Source organism: Vespa crabro, chromosome 7 (genome assembly GCF_910589235.1).
Source record: "Vespa crabro chromosome 7, iyVesCrab1.2, whole genome shotgun sequence".
NCBI lineage: Eukaryota > Metazoa > Arthropoda > Insecta > Hymenoptera > Vespidae > Vespa > Vespa crabro.
Genome location: NC_060961.1, coordinates 159,982 through 182,201, shown reverse-complemented (window position 1 = coordinate 182,201; position 22,220 = coordinate 159,982). Strand labels below are relative to the sequence as shown.

General features: G+C 44.4%; 1 protein-coding gene across 5 annotated transcripts in view; it reads left to right on the top strand.

The window, feature by feature from the left end:
- LOC124425695 (titin homolog) overlaps window positions 1-22,220 on the top strand; it is a 43,912-nt gene that overhangs the window by 3,228 nt on the left and 18,464 nt on the right. For all 5 annotated transcript variants that reach the window (XM_046966398.1, XM_046966396.1, XM_046966397.1 and 2 more), the window contains 15 exons: window positions 1,404-1,704; window positions 2,229-2,409; window positions 2,486-2,736; window positions 2,794-2,938; window positions 3,015-3,227; window positions 3,336-3,518; window positions 3,606-3,806; window positions 3,925-4,061; window positions 4,148-4,484; window positions 4,618-4,908; window positions 5,050-20,729; window positions 20,819-21,173; window positions 21,271-21,519; window positions 21,604-21,744; window positions 21,878-22,207. In XM_046966398.1, coding sequence (XP_046822354.1) covers window positions 1,404-1,704; window positions 2,229-2,409; window positions 2,486-2,736; window positions 2,794-2,938; window positions 3,015-3,227; window positions 3,336-3,518; window positions 3,606-3,806; window positions 3,925-4,061; window positions 4,148-4,484; window positions 4,618-4,908; window positions 5,050-20,729; window positions 20,819-21,173; window positions 21,271-21,519; window positions 21,604-21,744; window positions 21,878-22,207 — 18,995 coding nt within the window. The remainder of the gene's footprint in view (window positions 1-1,403; window positions 1,705-2,228; window positions 2,410-2,485; window positions 2,737-2,793; window positions 2,939-3,014; window positions 3,228-3,335; window positions 3,519-3,605; window positions 3,807-3,924; window positions 4,062-4,147; window positions 4,485-4,617; window positions 4,909-5,049; window positions 20,730-20,818; window positions 21,174-21,270; window positions 21,520-21,603; window positions 21,745-21,877; window positions 22,208-22,220) is intronic.

Genomic DNA, 22,220 nt, shown 5'->3' with positions numbered 1-22,220 from the left:
CAGAGTAACGTATTACAAACATATAAACGGTCCAACGCACCTCGTCTTGGCATTGCTCTACTGCCCTATTTTTGTCATCTCTTTAAGCGAGCAACAACGAAAAATGATCGAACCACGCGTACATTTAAAACACTTCAACTCGATCATTATTATCATCGATTATTGCTACCTATCGCCGATAACTCGTATCGATCGATTTTCTCAAATTTATCGAGGCGAGATAATTTTGCCCGAATAAAATCCATCGGTGATTTAGAAATACCATCGTTGAAAATATGTGGTGCAATAGTTCGCAATCCTGACGCAAAAGATTATTGAGCATTTATCGCACGCAGTTATACGATTCTTCGAGCGATAAACGATTTTCTTTTCTTTCGTTTTTTATCTCTTCTAGCTCTTTCGTCAATCCTTCCTTTCGAAGAGCTCGATGACAAGACTAATTCGTTAATCTTAAAATAACGACCGGTTTCGAGGCCGGCGTCGTTTGAAACGTGTCAAAGGCACGCTTTGCTTCGATCGAATACCGATGCACTTTATTTACCGTTCTCCTTTAGACAGCTGCTAATTATAAGATTTCAATAACAAGGGCCGTTCAAGGATTATCGGCGAGTAACGCATCGAACGAGTTATTTATTCGCAAAGGATCGTAATTTCGGGACCATTCTTTTTCTTTCTTTCTCCCTGACAAGACGTCAAAATTCCATTGCTTTCATTTGCAATGTCAAGGTCGTATGCGTTACTACCCTTCGTCGATTCAGAGATCATCGAACTCTCCGTCGAGAAACTTTAGTCGGTTGACTAATTAAGAAATATTTCCTCTCGAACGTAATTGACGAATTTAAATTTATCTCGTGAGTATTTTTAATCGATCTCTTTCTTTCGCCTGAATTTGAGGTATGAGCATTGAGATGCTTTCGAATTAGAACCATTGCCAATGGAATGAGCCGAACCATAACATTTCCAAACTGTTTATTCATTTGCACCAGAGCGGAAGTTTAAATACCAGATACAATATTACGTTAGTGTGCCGCAGTATTTTCATCGCTGATATAAGAAACCACGTGTCTTACCTATGCTATGCCAATCTATCTCTTCTTTTTTTTCTTTTTTTCTTCGTTAGGGAAGGCGGATTCTCATGATTTTTAAATATCCGCTAATGACGCGACTCGCTAACGGCCGATTTATCATTGCAACGAATGAAAATGTTCAATAATACGAAAAGAGACGAGTTTGCGTATCTTGCGCAAAGTTCTTCTGATGGCCCGATGAATGAACTCTCAAGGAATTCTTTACGATTGCTTATTTATATATATATATATATATATATATATATATATATATATATATATATATATACTTGATTTTATTTACTTACGCTTCTTTTTTTCTTCCCTATTTCGTAGAATCCGCGGCGATCGACCGATGCCACCGAATCGGTATAAGCTGCAAATGAGAGGCAATATCGTGCAACTAACGTTGAAACAGTCGCAAAAGGATGACACTGGCCAATATGCTTTGGTAGCGACGAGAATCGGACAACCCTTTGAGAAAGGATCAACCCGGAGAATTCATCTGCGCGTTGACGAGCCCAGTTACGAGGAAGGCGAACCACCGATTTTTCTTCGAAGATTGACGGACCTCGCGGTCAAAGTTGGCACCAGAACGAGATTCCTCGTAGAAATTCGAAGCTCGACGAATCCGAAGGTAAATTGACTATCGGACTTATCTTATCGGACAAAGACGATTTTTTTCGTGTCATCATTTCAAATCCGCAATTGTTTTAAAAATCCGGACATTCAACCCGGAAGGAGGGAATTAAAGCAATTGACACGTGACCGAATTATCATTGGTTTCCGAGATTTCGGCTCGTACTTCTTAGTCTTTTACTAGCAGACGAAACGGGAAACACGAATCGAATGGGATAGCAGAGGTCCATGACCCGAGCTAGTGACGACAGAAGACGAGGGGACGAAAATTGTTACGTATTCTTGAGCGCCTCGTATTACTACCACTCGGCCGCTACCGTATATTATTACGCGCACGTACTTGCACCACGCCAAAGACCGACGCGCATTCCTTCCTGCCTCTCTATTTTATAACTTACTTTTCTACTTTTTTATATTACAAAGATTCCTTTTTCTTTTTTTTTTCTTTTTTCCTTTTGCATTAAAAACATAACAGAACGAAAGAAAAGATATGTTTGATAGCGTTTAACGCGATAACTTTAGGTAACTTGGCACAGAAACGATCTACCTATTCAAGCTGGATCGAGATTTTCCTTTGTACACGAGGGTAACTTTTACTGCGTCGATGTTGCACCGGTAAAAGTCGAAGATCAAGGTAATTGGACTTGCATGGCGGAAAATCAAAGTGGCAGATCATCGTGCACGTCGCATCTCAGCGTCATTGGTAATGCGTCAGCGATAAGCATTATATAAAATTCGCAAAACAATTCGTTACCGTTCGTTCATGTATTCTCGTGCAGTGCCGAAAGCCTACAAGAGGCCAGAATTCGTGGAAGAACTTCGGGCTCTGTTAACGGAAACGGGAACCGTATCGCTGGAATGCAAAGTCGTTGGCGTACCAACCCCGGTATTGAGATGGTTCAAAGACAACAAGGAGATCAAGGCCGGCGATGTTTTCGCTTTAACGGCAAACCCTGACGATCCTACTTCATTGGGAATTTACACCTGCGAGGCTGACAATTGCATGGGCACGGCATATTCCTCTTCAAAGGTGAAATATATTTCTAATATAAATGTACGATAAAACGTATGCTATTTTTCGATCCAGGTACACGTCGTTGGTAAAGGTAGCCGAGAGGGTTCGTTAAAGCCAGCGGACACGTTAACGAGTACAGGTCCTCCGCCGGTATTCAAACGAATACTTCGGGACGAATGTTGTAGAATCGGCGATTCCGTAACACTCTCCTGTCAAGGTAAGATTAGACCACTTACTTTAGATATCCACTTGCGACTTGACGATTACGTACGGGTTTCTCAACGAATACGCAGTTCACGTACCGCCATGGCCAAAATCGATAACGTGGTACAATCAAGAAGGTCGCATAGAACCAAACGAAAAGTATCACGTGATGGAGGACGGTCTGGGTGGTTATTCGATAGAAGTGAAATTGATCGAAGCCATGGACGAGGGCGAATGGAAGTGCGTCGCAACGAGCGCAGAAAATGTTAAACAATTTACGACGTGTCATGTCGCTGTGATCAGTGAGTAACTCGAAATGATATATACTTGGAATGATGTATCTGTCGAAGGCCAGAACGATTTCTATCGTTTAAATTACTTTTCTTCTCTTACTTTTCCTCGTGATAAAGTTCCAAAGAACTACAGGAAACCGCGTTTCATGGAAAGCTTGAAGGCGGTTCTTACGGAGGAAGGATTGGTGTCCTTCGAATGCAAGGTCGTGGGTTTTCCAACTCCCTTGTTGAGGTGGTTCAAGGACGGACAGGAATTAAAACCAGGAGACGTTTACCAATTAACAGGGACCAACTCTTTAGGTTTCGATTGATATTACATACTTCGTACTTACAAAGATTATCGAACGTAGACGATAAGCGGAAACGATGTGTACTTGTTCGCGACAGGTTCTTATTGCTGCATCGCAAGGAATTGCATGGGCGAGGCAAAGAGTACCGCGGAGTTGACGATCGAAGACATTCAAAATCAGCTGAACGAGGAAGAACGTCTTCAACTTTTGACTTCCGATAAGCCACCAAAGTTCGTCAGAGGTTTAAGGAGTTGCGAGGCAAAGATCAACGAAGAATTATTTCGATTTACGGTGCAGGGTTGGACAATTTTTTTTCATTTTATTAACGTGTTATTAAACGTTATCGTACCGTCGATCGTACGATTAAACGATCGAACGTGTGATTTCTCTGCGTAAAATTACTTGTAATATTTCAGTGAGCATTTCGCCGGAACCAATTCTATCGTGGTACAGAGACGACGTGGAGGTGATCGAAGGTGACAAATTCCGTACTATTAAGGAGAATCTTGGCACGTGCCATCTCGAAGTTCGCCAACTTGAAATTTCCGATCAAGTAATTTTTAATCGATCTCATTAATTTTACGATGATCTTATACGATTTATACGATACCCTTTGATCAATCGCCGTAATCTCTTTAGGCCGAATGGAAATGCGTGGCTGCCAACGATTATGGGCACAGCGTTACTTCCTGTTTTCTGAAATTAATCATTCCTAAGCATTACAAAAAGCCCAAATTCTTGGAAAGTTTGCGGGCAATACTGTCCGAAGAGGGCGCCGTTAATTTGGAGTGCAAAGTGATCGGCGTGCCCCAACCGATTCTAAAGTGGTACAAAGATGGCATGGAATTGAAGCCAGGCGATATACATAGAATAATTACGGGCCAGGATGGCACCTGCTGTCTGGGTACTTACACGTGCGAAGCTATCAATTGTATGGGTAAAGTCAGCAGTTCTGCCTCCCTTTTAGGTTTCGAAGGTAATCCTAAAATCTTCAAGATCATTGTCCACAATCCGAATGCCCGTATTACACTATTAATTAATGCGGTATCGCAGTAATAGCTGATTTATTACAGTAGCTAGTAGTATCGCCATGCTTGTAACTTTTTCAGACAAAATCAGTGCTCGGAAGGATACGAAGGAAGACGTGCAATTGTCGGCGAACGGTCACGAACTGGCAAGAAATTTGTCACTCTCGACGATTCACGAAGAGAGGACGTCTCAATTGTACGATACCCCGCAAACCGATCGTTCCATCACTTTCGACGACAGAGGCGAAGTTTCTTTCAGTTTCGACGGTAAAGAGGTCTCGGTGAGCCTTTACGAAACTCCCGATCTTACGGAGGAAGAAGCCCTCCAGATCGTCGAGATGTATGCCGATCAATTGTCCGAGCACGTCACGGGTAAGCAATTTTTATGATAATGCCATAACAATGGTTATCTCACATTTTTTAGCGCGATGTAAACCTAAAGAAAGAATGAAAGACAATAAGCCAAACGGTAAACCGTTGGAAAGTAAAAGATAAGATTGGAATAATTTTTAGAGCACAACGTTATCGAATTGCCACCAATGAGATTCGTTAAGGAGAGCTCGACCTCCGGTAATCTTTTAATGGAGGCTGTAGTGATCGACGTTTCACCGGATTATTTCGTCAGCGCCGAGGATGGCGACGATCTAAGGACGGAAGCGGATTTCGAGGATGTCTCGATCATGGACGATCAGACTCGGGTCTTTTCTTCTCCGGACGAGGAATCTTTGTCGTTGAAGAGATCGGCCAGATATACCTGGGAAGGCGAAGAGAAGCCGCCGATGAGACCGCCAAGAAAGAAATCTACGAGCCGGTCCTCGTCTAAAAGCGAAGAGAAGAGCGAGGAGAGAAGTCAGAGATACGAATCGGAGAGTTTTCACAGCGCACGAAAAGACGACGATCGACCGATATCACCGCTCTCCTCGGAAAGATTGGACGACAGCGATCACAGTACCACCTTCGCCGACGCCCTGTCGTCCGCGCGACTTTCTATTTCCGAACAAAATAAACAAAATAAATCAGCGATTCGAGAAAACGAGGAGATCATTGGCGGCGATAAAACGCCTTTCAGCAGTGACGATCTCGAGGCAAAGGAGAAGAGGCATTCGCTAAAGAGAAAAGTAAAGAAGGAAAAAAGTATGTCGGAAGAGTCCGCGTCATCGATTATGGCCGATCTCGACGGTGGCAAGGAGGGCGAGGGGGAGCAGAAGAAGAAGAGGAAGAAGAAGAAGAGGAAGGAGGAGGAGGAGGAGGAGGAGAAGGTATTGGATAAAAAGGATGAAGTTTGTCGGCGTATCGAATCGATCGAGGATTCGTTTGGCAAGATAAACGACACCGAAAAAGTCTCAACGATAGAATCCGAGGACAAGTCGCTGTCGAAAAACAATAAAGAACGTATTTTAAATAAAATTAAAAGATTGACAGAACCCGTCCTCGCGATTCGCGATTCTTTAGTCGACATAGATCGTTACGATAAATTTTTAGAGCTCGAAAGCGAGGAACGATCGAGAGACGTCGTTTCGGAGGGAATCGTAAAGCCAATTCAGACCCTTTGCGAGGAAGTATCTTCGATAGAAGCTAAAGCTTTGAAAAATACGGAGGACAGGTCGTTGGATCAAACGATAAGGATATCTCTGTTGGAAGGTATCGGTGGACCAACCGAAGAACTTCTTCGTGGAATCGAATTGATAGATCGTCAGCGAAGCTTCAAAGACCAAAGACAGGACGTAATAGCGATTCTAGAGTCCTTGACAGATCCGGTCGACGAGATTCTGATGGGTCTCACCAAGATCGAGTACGAATTGACTGGCAAAGCGAAAGGCGAAAAACCGGTGTCTTTTCTTCGAATGTCCCGTGCCGTTTCACGACTGGACGAAAGCTTGAAGAGCCTTTCCAAGGAGAAAAGAGAACCGGTCAAGTTGCTATCGTTTTTAGATAAGCTCGTAAACACGTTGAACTTATTCTTGCAGGATGTTTCGATAAATCCAATGACGGGTACGATAGAGACGGTGGATACGGTCCTCGTAGAGTCTCTGTCGAGATCCATCGAGGAGACTGTCGGAGCGATTAATTGGACGGAATCGAGCCTCGAACGACGTTCAAACGACGGAGTTTCTCGGCTAACCAATCGGCTATTGCAGCCTACTCAGGAATTAAAGGCCAAGCTGGATACGTTGACTGTCGCGTTAGAAACTTATGAAAGTAAGGGTGACGTTATTATGGAACGTCGTGCCGACGTAATAATCTCTTTAAGAGAGTCCGTGAACGATGCACTCGCGGAAATTCTCGATCTTCAAGAGAAAGTAAGGATAGAAGAGAAAACAGAGGAATACGATGCGTTAAGATCGGACAATAGCTATCTCGAAGAAAGCGAGTACGTATTTGGGGATGCGCGATTGGCTCTTCGGGAAGCTCTTGAAATTTACGAGACGATATCCGGCTCGTTGGATCCTCGATTCGCGGCCGTTTTCGATGAAATTAAGGGTACGTATGAAAAGTTATGTCTAAAGGGAAAGGAAGTAAATGCCGTCGAAACGTTGCTCGGTATGGAAGAACAATTGAATGTTCTGCGAGATGCCTTAACGGACGCGTCGACCATCAAAGATTCGGCCAACGTCTTGAAACTTTTAGCTCCGTCCGTAAGTCGATTGACCGTCGCCGCGAGATCGCTATTAAGTCTCTCGTCCGTCGTGCAACCGATCCTATCGATATGCTCGAATATCGACGACATTGTTCAAGGACACGATATAAATCGAGAAAGCGAAAAGACGCGATCGTCGTCGGCTCGGGAGGCGGCAACGTTGTCGGAAAAACTTCTTGATCCGTTGATAGAGATACAGACGTCTCTGAGCGCAGCCATTCAGGACTTGGAGGATATCAGGTCGGCCGTAAACGGTGGCACCGTTCAAGAACGAATACTCATGACGCATGATTTTTCGTCGATCTTGACAGATCTAAGACAATGTATATCCGATGCGGCGCACGCGGCTATGTCCTCGAAGGAAAGCGAAATGTTTCATAGTCTGGCGGACGTCAAGGAGCCACTGTTGGATCTTCGAGTTATGCTAGCGTCGAAGGACGAAAGCGCTTTGGCGGGAATGGGCATGTTGAAGGAAAGATTATCGACGTCGATTGTAAGATTGCAAGACGCTATTACGATGATTTTAATTGCTCCTTCGCCGTCGAACGTCACCGTCAAATCGATAAAAACGAAAGCGAAAAATATCTTGGAGATATTGAAGGGAATTCAGGTGATAATACCGAAGGTGCCCGAGGAAATCGCAATGGGAACTATTTACGATCGCCAATTGGAAGATCTCAATGTTGACGAAAAATTGGGTAGCATTAATTATTCTCTGACGTCGGTCCTCGAGAAGCAAAGAGAAATCACGGTTTCGTCGTTATTGGCCGATTCCATCGAGGCATTGCGGGAGAATGTCGCGGGTTCTGCCGTAGCAATCGCTACCATGGCAACACCAAAGGACAACGAGAAGATAGCGAAGGAGGTGACGAGATTGGGAAAGCCTTTGTTGATTTTGCAACGGGCATTGTTGACCGAAGATCACAAGCCCGAGGAAGAAGTGATATTGAACGATTTGATAAGTCCCATCGGTAGATTGAAAAGACTGATGGAAGATATCGCGAAGGCTGCCAAGTCGTCGATAGAAATTATTCCCTTGTTAGAGCTGTTGGAGGAAATAGAAAAAGACGTAACCTTAATTGCCAAAGAAACTTCAAAGAGAAAGGGTAAATCGACGATAAGCCGCGAGGATAAGGCATCGTCGAGGTTACTGGCCGATACCATAAGTCGTTCGTTAGATCCCATAAGAGGTTGGCTGTCGTCTACGTCCTACGAGCAGGACAGTACAGAAGCGTCCGGTTTAAGCTCATCGGTCGACGAACTTAAACGAGACGTTACGAGAATCGCCATAGAAACGTCTTATTCGGAGCCACCGAGCGATCGGAGCCTGATCGAGGCGCTGGCCGAACTACGGGAACCTTTGTTGCGATTGAAAAATGCGATCGCAATGTACCACGAGCCTGAAGATCTTTCTGCTCTGGAAACGTTGAGTCGACCAATGAAGTACCTTTTGAAGACCGTAACGCGCGTTTTGGAGGATCACGCGGCCGAGGAATCGCTTCGTTTGATTTTTGATATCGTCGAAGAGATAGAGAATCAGATACCTATTTCCATCAAGGAAGCCCTTTATAAAAGGGAGCTACGGCAGGTTGTCCAGACGTTGGAAGATAATAATAACGAGGAGGAAACGTTGAACGTGACTCGGGAAACCGATGGTATCGTCGAGATGGAAGAGTCGGCTAATAAGGCTAGGACCGAGCCCGATGAAGAGAAAAGTGATCGAAGTGCGGCCTGGGAAGTGCGACCGAAGGACGACATAATTACGAAGAACTTTATATCTTCGCTATCTAAGATGCTTGAAAACGTTCAATTGGAAGTTACCGGTATTATCGAGGATTTGGAGGAGCCTACGACAGGAATAATGACGATTCCGCAAACAAAATTGAGCACTGCCCTTGAAGAATTTTGCAAGATGATCTCGACGGTACGAATGGCCTTGTCCGATTACGATGAACAAGGTCTTCCCAGGTGCGACGAGATTGTTACGGGCGAACCACTTTCGATGATCAATCATTTATTAAAACCTTTGATTATGATCGAGGAAGCTCTTAATACGTCCGAGGAATTAGATGTCGCGGAGCTTTCGATTTTGAATCGTCTTAAACGGCCATTAGAAGACACAGAGTTATATATTTTGCAACCAAGTATGGAAATAAGTGGTAACGATCGTTCGAGGGAGAAGTTCGAGCAACTTATTCGCGTATTGGAAGAGACGAAAGCTAGGATACCCATTGCTATGAAAGAAGTAAGCTCGAGGAAAGAGATTTTGGGATATCTCCGGGACATATCGAAACCGCTGGAAAGTATTCAGGAACAAATGAGAGGCCTCGAAACGATACCCGAGGAGACATTGGAAAAAGACGTTGCGAAAATTCTCGTAGAACCGATAGATTCGTTACTACGAGCCGTTAATACGAGCTCCCACCAAACTCGAATCCCCGATCAACGTAAGGAGGTAATAAAGGAGATGAGCGGCAAGATGACCGGCCCGTTGGTAGAGTTTCTCAGTTGTCTCTCGGTGGTTAAAAGTAGCCGAAAAAGTTTAGTTCCGGTGGCAGCGTTGCTCGATGAAAGGAAAAACGTCATTTTGAAAGCCCTCGAGGAACTTCGGCTCGAAATATGCGATATTCTTGAAAAAATAAAAACCATCGAGGACGATGCCTTTTTCGAGGTATCGTTGATATCGTTGAACGATGCCATTCTGTCCGTTCGAAGTCAGGTGGAAAGGGCAGATTACGCGCCAAGACCGAGCACCACGAGCATACATTTTCAGAATTGTTTCATCGGATCGTTGAATCGATTGGGAGATACGATCGATGCTCTGGAGGAAGGAACGGAAAAATCGCCTCAGGGGATTATCGCGAAATCATTGGAGCCTCTTAAGAAACAAATATCTTTGTCCCGATCTCAATTTTCTCAGACTTCCGATCAGTACGTCGACGAAGAAGTCATCGTCGAAGGATTTTTATATCCGACGAATCAGCTCCGATCGGCGCTCGGTGCTCTGAAGGAGAGCATAGAGAACGGCCTAATGCCGCCATTTACAAGCGCCTCCTTAGGATTGCTTGAAAATTTGGCCGATTCGATCGCCGATCTGGCACGTTCATTGTCCTCTCATCGAGCGGACTTGATCGGCGAGGGCGCGTCGGAAGGTTCCTCCATCGTAGAGACTTTTTCCGCTGCCTTGGAGGTTTTAGAGAACGTTAAAACTTCCATAAAGGGCATACGCGATATGACGGTTGGTAGAAAAGAGACGGACCCGATGATAGAATCGACGATGGACAAGGAATACGAGGAAGAAATTGTCGGAACGACGATTGCGGAAGCGGACGAGAGCGCGCCAGAGGGGGAAAGAATTCCAGCGAAGACGGAAGATCGGCCTGAGAAGGGCGAAGGGAAAAAGAGGGTAGGAGATAATAAGGTCAAAGATATCGAGAGATCTAAGCAGGAGGAAGATGTTGGAAACGAATCGCAGTCGGGGACGGTATCCCGTATGAGTTTGCCTGACGAAGGAATCGAGCGAGGAGCAAAATCTCAGCAATTACTTCAACCGGAGAAACAAGAAGAGACAAGTGGGATTAATGTCGACAAAAGCGTTATTAAGGAGAACGATGAATCGGGGACAAAGTTGACGCTCGAAGAGCGGATAGATGAAAAGTTTGAAAAAGGACGCGACGGAGCGATTACGGTAGAAGTAAAGGATGAAAATCGATTGGCGGCAGGACCGAGGGAAGGGGAGAGTCATGAAATGAAATTGGAACGAAAAACTAAAGAGATAGTCGAAGCAGATGATTCCGGTGAAATTCGGACGTTTGAGAAAGTTCCGAGCGAAGAGGCTAAAGAAATTTCTTCGGAAATATCCGAGAAATCGGTCGAACATCGGTCGAAGAACGGACAAGAGTCAATATCGAAGAGTCCGAAACCGAAAACTGTCGTTGTCGACGAGATCGTTCAAATAACTAAAGAGGAAGTAGAAAGTGCAATGAAGGTCGTTGAAGAAACTTTACCGGCCGGCTTGGATACGCCCCGACGAGATACGTCGAACGGAGAAATGCCGACGAAGGAATCGATTTCTCGAAATTCGAGCGAATCACGATCTTTAGGGGAAAATGCGTTAACGCGAAAGGACGTTAAGCCGGACGAACGAACGAGTAACGTGATAAACGCTGGCGCCGAAACGACGAAAGCTATTGAACGTGTAGAAAAGGAATTCGCAGAAATGCCTGAGAGCGTACAAGTCGATAGAAATGCGGAAATAATCAAACGAATAGTCACGACCATGAGAACGCTAGAAACGCCGATGAAAGAGTTGACCAAATTTATAAATTCGGCGAAGAAGGAACCGCTGACCGTTAAGTCCGAGGAAGAAAATAGAAAAATACGAGAGTTAACGGCTTTGATACAGATACTGAATGATTTACGAGCGACGAGCGTTTCCATACGTTGCTCGCCCGCATTTTCCGCATACTCCAACTCCGAAGATCTATTTTCAAATATAATCAATTCCGTGGATACTATGGAACGAGCTACGGCTAGTATTCTTATTTTGACGCAGGAACATCTTGTACCCGAACTCAAAGAAAAATCGCTCCTAGCCCTGAGAAATCTCGCGAACCCTTTGGAGTCGATAGAGAAATCATTTTCGGCGGTACTGCAAGTCGAAGGAATATCGAGATTAACGACGGAGGAAAGGAAGGGATTATCAATGGCAATGGGGGATCTCGTCGGGATCATTTCCATTCTTAAAGAAACCGTTTGCTCTATCGATAACGATGCGAAATTGGTAACGATCGCGAAACCGGCCGAAATCGAAGGAGCAAACGAAACGGAACCATCCGCGGAAATGCTCTTTGGCAATATACAACCAAGTCCGAAGGAGGAGGAGGCCCAACGAAATGATGCCCCAACGAAGGAAGAGATAATACGCGAAACTGTAGAAACTCTGGAGAAAGTCAGAGAAGACGAAGATGCTCGTACGCCAATCGACGAGGTAGAAAAATCGTCGACGCTTGCTACGATCGTGACCGTGCAACGACCGGTGATCGTCGAAGCGAAAGACGTAGGCAACGAAAGAACAATGTTTCTAGAAGCTAAACAAGATATTCAGGAACAACGCGCAGCCGTTACGATCGAGCAAAAAGAACCTCTCTCGATCTCGATCCAAAGTATATACGTTAAATACATCGAGAATGTCATCGGACCGATCCAGGAATTACGAGGATCTCTTTCTCGAATGAAGGAAGGACAAGTGGCGTTGTTGGTCCATCCTTTGGAAGAGTTGGAAGAGTCACTGCGACAGTTGGAGACCACAATTGCGCGGGATGAAAGCGCAGAAGAAGGGCCGTCGCAACGAGCAAACGTCACATCGGTTTTCGAGGAATTAGAAAAATCAATAGCCACGATCGAAGAAGGAATAACGTGCGCCTCGATCCCTTTGGAGATTGCGATCCCGGTGGAGTTATCTCTGAAAAAATTACAAACTTCAACTGCGACGTTGCGACAGCTCTTAGATAGGAACGTCGAATCGCAAAAAGTGATCGAAGAGGATCAAAGTCATGTTCCGTCGAAAGATAATGAGGACGTCGAATGTGCGAAATACGTGCGGACGACGCCACCCGTTCAGGAGTTGCGAGAAGCAATCATGGATTTAGCAAAGTCAGAGATCGAAGATACGGGTACTTTGGAGGAGACTGGAATTGCATTCGCATTAACGAAATGGATCGAACCGTTGGAACAATTGGAAAATACATTTTTCTCCATTCTTGATGAACGATTAGACGTTCCGTTTAAAGAATCATCGTCCGTAACGACGACATTAGAAGACTTGAAAACGTTCGTACATTGTACCCAAGAATGCCTTGCGATCGGTCAGAAGAAATTGTCTTCGATCGAGGATAGCAAAAGTCTCTCGTTAATGCGAAAGGCTGTCGAATCTCTGGAAGATCTCGAAACGTACATAGCGATAGTTCGTCGTTCGTCGATCGGCGTAAAAGATGCCAACGAACGGCTTTCGTACATCGAAAACGTCCCGATCTCGGTTCTGCAAAATTTGGCAAAGGCCGTAGAGGAAGTTAAGAGAGACTGTACCGTTATATTTCTCGAACCGAAAGTCTTAGTAGCGCTTGATGCAGTATCCGGTAAAACGACGCCGTTAAAGGAAAACGTAGCGATGCTCGAGGATGTTATAACACCGGTTCGCCTTCTGCAAGAATCTATAGCAACGATCGAACAAGGTAAAATTTACGAAGCCGAGGAATTAAAAGGCACGGAAGAGACGAAGCCCGTAAGTCTGTTGAGTACACTCGTCGATCCGTTGCAACGATTGGAAAAGATATTCGTTGCTGCTACGCAGAGAGAACGAGCGATCATTGAGGAAACGGCCGATCTCCCGGAAAGCGAGGAAAGCGCGGAAATATTGTCCCTTTCACCGATACTCGAAGAAATGGACAAAAGTTTGGCGACTATACAAGAGCAAGTAACGTTAGAAGGAGGAACAGAGAGCGCGCCTAAGAGCGATGAAAATATATCGCAGTTGGTGCGAACGATGGCCAAGCCGTTGGTCGAATTAAGGGCCTCCATAGCGGCCATACAGAAAGTTGAAGAGATGGCGTCCGAGCACAATTTGCACGAACTATCGGATATGGAAAACCTAAATGCGTTGGAGACATTTGCGAAGTCCTTGTACGAATTGGCAGAAAGAATCGCCGTGATTGATGAACAACGAGCGATCTTCGAGACTGCGGCCGACACGATGTCCGAAGGTGCATCTTCGTTGAAAACATGGGCGGTCGTAGCGGAAGACGAGTCTCCTCCTGTGAAGGTAACGCGAGCGATGACGATAGACCAAGGCACCGTTGAAAGTCCCACCGAGGCTGTTTCTCCCTTTTCCGAGGAAGAGGACGCGATCCTGAGGACTCTTGCGAAGCCGCTCGAGGAATTGCGAGAATTCTTGGCATTGATCGTCGAAGAACGAAGGACGACCGAGACGACGTCGCCTATGATCCCGAAAGAGGATCCTACCTTGATGAAGTCCATCGCGAAGCCATTGTTGGAACTGAGAAACGTCGCCGCTATGATAATCGAGGAAAAACTGGCTATTGAATCGGCGAGAGAGAAAGCATTCGGCGAAGATGGAGGTCCGACGATGTCGATCGATCCTCTCATACAGCCTCTCGAAGAAGTTTGCAATTCGATCGCGATCATTCAGGATCAAGTGCCCATTGAAACCTTGCAGGAGGAACGTCCCTTTGAGAATGAATTGGCATTGTTGAGTGTATTGGCCGAACCTTTGCTCGATCTTCAAAGGTGCATTATGGTCCTGGAAGAACGAGTTATATCGCCGGACGTTGAGCCCTTGCCTCAAGAATTGTCTAAAGCCAACTGGACGACGAAGGAATGCGTGGCGGTCGCGACGTTGCAAGAAATGGAAAAGTCGATAGGCGAAATTTGTGAACGTGTCACCGCCATTCAAGCGGACACGGTCAAAGTGAACGAACCGAGTAAAATTACCACGCAGGACCGAATTATCATTGATAAGTTGATAGAACCGGTCGAAGGTATTATATCTATGATATCGAACGTTCGAGAGGAAATGATGCCCCTTGAACGTCGGATCGAATATCAAGCATTGAAGACGCTCCTCGAGCCGCTCAAAGCCGTTTCCGTCAGCTTTTCTCTTCTACGAGACGAACCCAACATAAATATCGGCCAAGAGGAAGCAAACATCGAAGTAATCGTCGAGTCTCTTTCAAATTTGGAGAGATGCATCTCTATCGTGGAGGAACAGGCGATTGATAAACCACTTGCCGATCCATTATATGGCTCGGAAGTTGATAAAACCGTCATATGTGCCTTGAGATTGCCGTTAGTCGAATTAAAACGGTCCATTTTAAAGGTGGAGGATAGCCCGACCGAGTATCTTCGAAACTTGGAAAAACCATTAATAAATCTTCGTGCAACTTTAGAAACGATATCAACGGATCAAGAAAATCCAACGGAAGTTCATCGGCATACGTTACCATCTATAGAAATGACAAAACTATCGATCAAGCTAATAGACGCCATCGTAGGTATTAACGAGTCCGTTGAGAGCGTAGAGCATAAGATACGAGATCAAATTGGACGAGCTAATATCGACAGAAGCACTGAATGCGAAAAATTAAAAGTGTTCAACGAGACTCTTCAAGATTTGAAAAAATATATGGTGAAAATACAAGAAGAAGGTATGCTCGAAAAGGGACCGATAATGGCTTCTCTAAGTAAAATCCATGAATCCATTGCTTTCGTTAGAAAGCAGTATCAATCAGATCCACAATTTACAGATAATCGCGAGCATCAGACGATCCTTCAACCGTTATCTCAACATTTCGATACGTTGAACGATACTATTACGTCCATAAAAGGAATGAAGAAAGAGGATGTGACGAGCGAACATTTAGAGACACTAGAAAAGCCCCTCCGTAATCTGCATAATAGTATCAACGATTTGCGTGATAAATTATTATCCGGAGAAATTCTTTGGATGATTGACCTTGGGATAGAATCGAGTCAGCAAAATGACACGGACGAACAAAAAGACGATAAAATAAAAGATACCGAAAGTGAGGAACAACCACGGGAAAAAGAGGAGCCGGAAGACAATCTAAAAAAAGACGAAACTGAGAAATGCGAACGTCAAAAGGAAGAACGTGAACAAAGGCAGGAAATTGAGAAACAGAAGTGCGAGGAAGAAGAACGCGCGAACAAAGAAGAAACTGAGAAAGTGAAAGTCGCGGAAGATGAGCGTAAAAGAAAAGAGGAGAACGAAAAACTGAAACTCGCGGAAGAGGATGGTAAAAAGAGGGAAGAAGCTGAAAAACTGAAACTCCAAAAGGAGGAACTATTAAAGAAAGAGGAAGCTGAGAAACGGATACTTGAAGAAGAAGAACGTAAAAAGAAGGAAGATGATGAGAAACTACAACTCGAGGAAGAGGAACGTAAGAAAAAGGAGGAAGCTGACAAACTGAAACTCCAGGAAGTTGAACGTAAGAAGAAGGAGGAAGGTGAGGAACAGAAACTCCAAGAAGAGGAACGATTAAAGAAAGAGGAAGCTGAGAAACTGAAACTTGAAGAAGAAGAACGTAAGAAGAACGAGGAGGCTGAAAAATTGAAACTCCAGGAGGAGGAACGCAAGAAGAAGGAAGAAACTGAGAAACTGAAACTCGAGGAGGAGGAACGTAAGAAGAAAGAGGAGGCTGAGAAATTGAAGCACGAGGAGGAGGAACGTAAGAAGAAGGAAGAAGCTGAGAAACTGAAACTCGAAGAAGAAGAACGTAAGAAAAAGGAAGAAGCAGAGAAACTGAAACTCGAAGAAGAAGAGCGTAAGAAGAAAGAGGAGACTGAGAAATTGAAACTCGATGAAGAAGACCGTAAAAAGAAAGAGGAAGCTGAGAAACTGAAACTCGAGGAGGAGGAACGTAAGAAGAAGGAGGAAGCTGAGAAACTGAAACTCGAGGATGAGGAACGTAAAAAGAAAGAGGAAGCTGAGAAACTGAAACTCGAGGAGGAGGAACGTAAAAAGAAAGAGGAAGCTGAGAAACTGAAACTCGAGGAGGAGGAGGAGAAACGTAGAAAGAAGGAAGAAGCTGAGAAGCTAAAACTCGAAGAAGAAGAGCGTAAGAAAAAGGAAGAAGCTGAGAAACTGAAACTCGAAGAGGAAGAGAGTAAGAAGAAGGAGGAAGCTGAGAAGCAGAAACTCGAAGAAGAAGACCGTAAAAAGAAAGAGGAAGCTGAGAAATTGAAACTCGAAGAAAAAGACCGTATACAGAAAGAGGAAGCTGAGAAGCTGAAACTCGAAGAAGAAGAGCGTAAGAAAAAGGAAGAAGCTGAGAAACTGAAACTCGAAGAGGAAGAGAGTAAGAAGAAGGAGGAAGCTGAGAAGCAGAAACTCGAAGAAGAAGACCGTAAAAAGAAAGAGGAAGCTGAGAAATTGAAACTCGAAGAAAAAGACCGTAAACAGAAAGAGGAAGCTGAGAAACTGAAACTCGAGAAGGAGGAGGAGAAACGTAGAAAGAAGGAAGAAGCTGAAAAACTGAAACTCGAGGAGGAGGAACGTAAAAAGAACGAGGAGGCTGAAAAATTGAAACTCGAAGAAGAAGAGCGTAAAAAGAAGGAGGAAGCTGAGAAGCAGAAACTCGAGGATGAGGAACGTAAGAAGGAGGAGGACGAAGCTGAGAAACTGAAACTCGAGGAGGAGGAACGTAAGAAGAAGGAGGAAGCTGAAAAACTGAAACTCGAGGATGAGGAACGTAAAAAGAAAGAGGAAGCTGAGAAACTGAAACTTGAGGAGGAGGAACGTAAAAAGAACGAGGAGGCTGAAAAATTGAAACTCGCAGAAGAAGAGCGTAAGAAGAAGGAGGAGGCTGAGAAGCTGAAACTCGAGGATGAGGAACGTAAAAAGAAAGAGGAAGCTGAGAAACTGAAACTCGTGGAGGAGGAGGAGGAACGTAGAAAGATGGAAGAAGCTGAGAAACTGAAACACGAGGAGGAGGAACGTAAAAAGAACGAAGAGGCTGAAAAAGTGAAACTCGAAGAAGAAGAGCGTAAAAAGAAGGAGGAAGCTGAGAAGCTGAAACTCGAGGATGAGGAACGTAAGAAGAAGGAAGAAGCTGAAAAACTGAAACTCGAGGAAGAAGAGCGTAAAAAGAAGGAAGAATCTGAGAAGCTGAAACTCGTAGAAGAAGAGCGTAAGAAGAAGGAAGAAGCTGAGAAGCTGAAACTCGAGGAAGAAGAGCGTAAAAATAAGGAAGAATCTGAAAAACTGAAACTCGTAAAAGAAGAGAGTAAGAAGAAGGAGGAAGCTGAGAAGCTGAAACTCGAGGAAGAGGAACGTAAGAAGAAGGAGGAAGCTGAGAAGCTGAAACTCGAGGAAGAGGAACGTAAGAAGAAGGAGGAAGTGGAGAAACTAAAACTCGAGGAGGAGGAACGTAGAAAGAAGGAAGAAGCTGAAAAACTGAAACTCGAGGAAGAGGAACGTAAGAAGAAGGAGAAAGCTGAGAAGCTGAAACTCGAAGAGGAAGAGCGTAAGAAGAAGGAGGAAGCTGAGAAACTGAAACTCGAGGATGAGGAACGTAAGAAGAAGGAGGAAGCTGAGAAGCTGAAACTCGAGGAAGAGGAACGGAAGAAGAAGGAGGAAGCTGAGAAGCTGAAACTCGAAGAGGAAGATCGTAAGAAGAAGGAGGAAGCTGAGAAGCTGAAATTCGAAGAGGAAGAGCGTAAGAAGAAGGAGGAAGCTGAGAAGCTGAAACTCGAGGAAGAGGAACGTAAGAAGAAGGAGGAAGCTGAAAAACTGAAACTCGAAGAGGAAGAGCGTAAGAAGAAAGAGGAAGCTGAGAAGCTGAAACTCGAAGAGGAAGAGCGTAAGAAGAAGGAGGAAGCTGAAAAACTGAAACTCGAAGAGGAAGAGCGTAAGAAGAAGGAGGAAGCTGAGAAGCTGAAACTCGAAGAGGAAGAGCGTAAGAAGAAGGAGGAAGCTGAGAAGCTGAAACTCGAGGAAGAGGAACGTAAGAAGAAGGAGGAAGCTGAGAAGCTTAAACTCGAGGAAGAGGAACGTAAGAAGAAGGAGGAAGTTGAGAAACTGAAACTCGAGGAGGAGGAACGTAGAAAGAAGGAAGAAGCTGAAAAACTGAAACTCGAAGAGGAAGAGCGTAAGAAGAAGGAGGAAGCTGAGAAGCTGAAACTCGAGGATGAGGAACGTAAGAAGAAGGAGGAAGCTGAGAAGCTGAAACTCGAGGAAGAGGAACGTAAGAAGAAGGAGGATGCTGAGAAGCTGAAACTCGAAGAGGAAGAGCGTAAGAAGAAGGAGGAAGCTGAGAAGCTGAAATTCGAAGAGGAAGAGCGTAAGAAGAAGGAGGAAGTGGAGAAACTGAAACTCGAGGAGGAGGAACGTAGAAAGAAGGAAGAAGCTGAAAAACTGAAACTCGAAGAGGAAGAGCGTAAGAAGAAGGAGGATGCTGAGAAGCTGAAACTCGAGGATGTGGAACGTAAGAAGAAGGAGGAAGCTGAGAAGCTGAAACTCGAAGAGGAAGAGCGTAAGAAGAAGGAGGAAGCTGAGAAGCTGAAATTCGAAGAGGAAGAGCGTAAGAAGAAGGAGGAAGTGGAGAAACTGAAACTCGAGGAGGAGGAACGTAGAAAGAAGGAAGAAGCTGAAAAACTGAAACTCGAAGAGGAAGAGCGTAAGAAGAAGGAGGATGCTGAGAAGCTGAAACTCGAGGATGTGGAACGTAAGAAGAAGGAAGAAGCTGAGAAGCTGAAACTCGAAGAGGAAGAGCGTAAGAAGAAGGAGGAAGTTGAGAAACAGAAACTTGAAGAAGAAGAAGAACGTAAAAAGAAAGAAGATGATGAGAAATTGAAACTCGCAGAAGAGAAACGGAAAAAGAAGGAAGAAGCTGAGAAACTGAAGCTCAAGGAGAAGGAGCGTGGAAAGAAGGAGGAAGGTGAAAAACTGAATAACGAGGAGGTAGAACGTAAAAAGAAAGATGATGAAAATGAGCTGATTCATGGGGAGGAAGAGAGAAAGAAGGTGGAAATGAAGCAGATAGAAAGGCAAATAGAGGGCGAAGGTAAGATGAAGTCGAAGGATGAACGGATGAGATTGGAACACGGAATGAATGATGAGGAAGAAAAAATAATGGAAAGTGGAGAAGATGAGAGAAGGCGGAAACGTAAGGAACGTAGAATGGCCGAAGAGGAAGAGATGTTACGAAGAGAAGAAGCTGAAAGATTAAGATCGGAAGAGGAGCGAAGGAAAAGGAAGGAAGAAGCGGAGCAAAGTAGAAAGGATCGAGAAGAAAGATTAAAGATGCAAGAGATGGAACGTTTGGAACGTAAAAGAGCCGAAGAACGACAGAGAAAGGAAGATTTTGGACGTATGAGAAAGGAAGAGGAAGAAAGAACGAATAGAAGGGATAAGGAGAGACAAGCTAGACGCGAGGAAAGTGCGAGATTGCTCAAGGAGGAAGAGAATCGATTGAGACGGAGACACGAGGAGGAATTATCCGCGATAAATAAAAGACGACGAGATAGGGCGAGGGATGAGAATTGGTCGAGACTAAGGGAGAACGAATCTGATAGATTTTTGAAAAGCTTAGACGACGTAAGAAGTAGGAGTAGCAGATTATCGAGAATCTCTCCCGATCGAAGAAGCAGATCTTATCGCGTTGATTCTGAGTTACAATTAGACTCGACTCTTTCGGACTCATCCAGATCGTACAGTTGGCGAGAATCTCTTGCTTCCTCTGGTAGAAGAAGCATCGACGATTACATGGACTACAAATTACACGAGAGCTCGTTAAACAGATCTCTGTACGACATTGGGTCTTATTATGGAACAAGAAGACGAAGAGAAGAACGCATCAACAGAGCAAGGTCGATCAGCTTGTTAAAATACGACGAGTATTACATGGGCGACACCGATTCTACCATTTCTTATAGCTCATCGAGTAAGCCTCCTAGATGTGGTAGAATAAAGATTCCTTCTCACATCGAGTATGATGATCTCGATACGATTAGTTTTGATGTAAGTATTATCATATACGTACCTATTCGTTTTATTTCAAATATTTACTTGTTTACTTTAATAATAATAATATATTTCGTTACGGACAGAGTATCATGCGAGATAAAGGAAAGAAACCGTCGTTCTGTACACGACTTACAAACAGAACGGTGGGCGAAGGTATGAGAACGAGATTAACGTGCACCGTTTTGGGAAACCCCGAACCACGCGTTTACTGGAGAAAGGATGGCCAAGAATTATCTCCTACGTCGAATAAATATCAAACACGATTCGACAATGGCATGGCTTATTTTGAATTGAAGGAAGCTCACGTTGAGGACTCCGGCGTATATACCTGTATCGCTGAAAATATTCACGGATCCGCGTCGACCGAGTCAACTTTAAAAGTCTACAGAGACTTTGTGCAACCATTATCACCGCCGACATTTACGAAATCCATCAAAGGTACAACAAACGATCCCTTTTCCTTCGAATAATAATAGCCGTTTTGTCATATGCCAGCGAAAGAAATATATAAATATTGTATTCTAATTCGCTTCAGACACATATCGGCATTCTAATCACGAATTGGTGTTAGAATGTCGAGTCCGTGGATATCCATGCCCTACGATTTCCTGGTTGAAGGATGGAAAAGTTCTCGACGATGGTAGATATACTCGAAAGTATTTGGACGATGGTATTCATCGATTGGAAATATCGAATCCCGATACTTCGGACAGTGGACGTTACGTTTGCAGGGCAACGAACGAAATGCAATCCACTGAAATGTCGCATATTGTACACTTTGAAGGTTGGCATTTTGTAGAATCTATTTTATTGATCTACGTTGGCAAATCAGAAATATTAACGCAAAGACAATTTATCACTTTTTAAGGACGAGATCAGAGATCTGCTCGTAAACGTGGCCGGATCGACGACGTCGTCGAAGTGTCGAGGAGGCCACGCTTTTCGAATTTCTTAAGCGACCACAGTGTACCTACCGGTGGTACTATTGCTCTTCAAGTCGAAGTCAAAGGTAGAATTATTAAAAGACATTTTTAACGTCTTAACGTCTAGTCGTTGCGATGCTAATGTATGGGATAGCAAGGTGTAGAGTTGATGGGAGGAAAAGAGACTTTCATTTTCTGAATCTCCTTCCTTGCTAACAGGAATGCCAGCGCCGGAAGTTAGATGGTTGCACGGAGAACGAAAAGAACCGATTTCAATATCAAAAGCAAAGACCTTCGCAGAATCTGGCGTACATACTCTGATTGTCCCTGAAGCGACCGAATCTGAAAGAGGTACCTACATCTGCAGAGCGGTGAACGCTTACGGATACGTTGATACAGCTGCTACGATCGAAATAATATCACCTGGGGCGATCGATGGTGGAAAACCGGCAATGTTCGTCTCTAGACCTTCGGAAAAATCAATCGCTGTGGCTATCGGGGAAGACGTCAGTGTATCTTTCAGGATCACCGGTGTTCCGAAACCTCGAGGTAACAATAACAA